The sequence below is a fragment of the Sphaeroforma arctica genome (assembly GCF_001186125.1).
Source record: "Sphaeroforma arctica JP610 unplaced genomic scaffold supercont1.215, whole genome shotgun sequence".
In the NCBI taxonomy this organism is placed as follows: domain Eukaryota; class Ichthyosporea; order Ichthyophonida; genus Sphaeroforma; species Sphaeroforma arctica.
This window is the reverse complement of record NW_014040343.1, coordinates 42,731-44,294: the sequence shown is the minus strand read 5'-3', so window position 1 is coordinate 44,294 and position 1,564 is coordinate 42,731. Positions and strand designations below refer to the sequence as shown.

At 40.7% G+C, this 1,564-nt stretch overlaps 1 protein-coding gene across 1 annotated transcript; it reads left to right on the top strand.

The window, feature by feature from the left end:
* Positions 1–520: 520 nt before the first annotated feature.
* SARC_04007 (hypothetical protein) lies at positions 521–1,048 on the top strand (the record flags this gene model as incomplete). Its single annotated transcript, XM_014302184.1, has 2 exons — positions 521–545; positions 651–1,048. The coding sequence occupies 2 exons, from the start codon at positions 521–523 to the stop codon at positions 989–991; spliced, it is 366 nt and encodes a 121-aa protein (XP_014157659.1). The 3' UTR covers positions 992–1,048.
* Between the last annotated feature and the right edge of the window lie 516 nt (positions 1,049–1,564).

Sequence of the window (1,564 nt, the reverse complement as noted above, 5' to 3'; positions counted from 1 at the left end):
GTGTGTGTGTGTGTGTGTGTGTGTGTGTATGTGTGTATGTATGTATATGTATATATAAATGTTTGTGTCTGTGTCTGCGTCTGCGTCTGTGTCTGTGTGTGTTTGTGTGTTCGTGTACATGTATATATTAATATATGTATGAATGAATGAATATATATATATATATATATAAATGATCATACTATAAATATATCTATATAGTTTTACTTCTATTTTCATATATATTTATATGTATTTCTCGTTATATGTGGATCAGATTATGTACATTTTGTGTTCATGACCGCACTTAAAATATGTGAAAAAAAAGTTGACTTTCTGGTCAATTATCGAAGCACCGCTTGCACTCAAGTATGGCTGTACTCACATATCCATTATACGCGTATTTGGTGCAGATGTCGCCCTTGAAGACTTCGAGAAGCTCTTCACAGCGGAATCTGGGAAACTGCCAGCGGTGGTACCCTTAGCGGAGGTATTCGCTCTGTTGACTGAGCACTGGGAACTTTGAGCTGCTATCGGCCTAATGAATCGCAATAAGGGAAGTCTTGGTAGACTTAGGATACGCTCTGTAAGGTACTATCTTCTATACCCTCATCAGGCACCAAATGATGCCAGCGCTACACAATAGAATAATACCAACCGTCGTTCTCCAGTGGATCTTCACCCGCTGAACTATGGCGGTATGAGTTTGTTTGGCATCCCGGAGATTATTCGCAATCATTCGCACGCAAGGGCTGTGCTGGGTTTAACTGGTCAGCAGCCGAATTGTATGACCTCCTGCAGCATTGCGGACGCTACATGTAATAAGACGGCCACCCGCGCAAATGTATTGTCCCCACACTGCACGCTATCTGATCTGCCACCAGCTGCTACAGACAACGTAATAACCGAGTGTGGTGGATTCCGCCTGGAAGATGATGCGGCGTACTCCAATCCTTCAGAGATGTCTCCCCGATTTAGCTGTACTGTGACGGGTGATGGCCAGGGAGGATAGCATGAATCATAAATTTGATCATCTATGCATTTGCGTAACAAAGTTATGTATAAATCTGCAAGCAAGGAGGCGCAGCAGAAGGAGGATGGAAATCGGAAACACGCTCATAAGCTTGTTGCGATGACTCGAGTCTAGATTTTTCAACGGTATTTTTTTATCAAAACGTTCTAATAAAAGTATCAATATATCCTGGAGGTGCATTTGACAGGACGTATTCCAATCTCAAAGACATATGTATATAAATACATATCTATGTACATGGTTCAGTATAAATATGATTCAAATTTTAAATTATCATCATTATTCAATGAGATGATTCACGGTGGATACTATTACCGAGCGTAACTCGCGTTACTAAGCTCTCGTGTGCAGGCCACTTACTGCACTACTTCTAACTGCACATCAGCTACAATAGCCAATACTCTTATAAATATATCATGAGTTCAATCTACGGTTTTATATCAGTTTAGACTCGTGGAGCATTCTACTTCTATGGCATTTATATATATATATATGTGTGTGTGTGTGTGTGTGTTGTGTGTGTGTGTGTGTCGCGTGTGTGGTGGTGTGTGT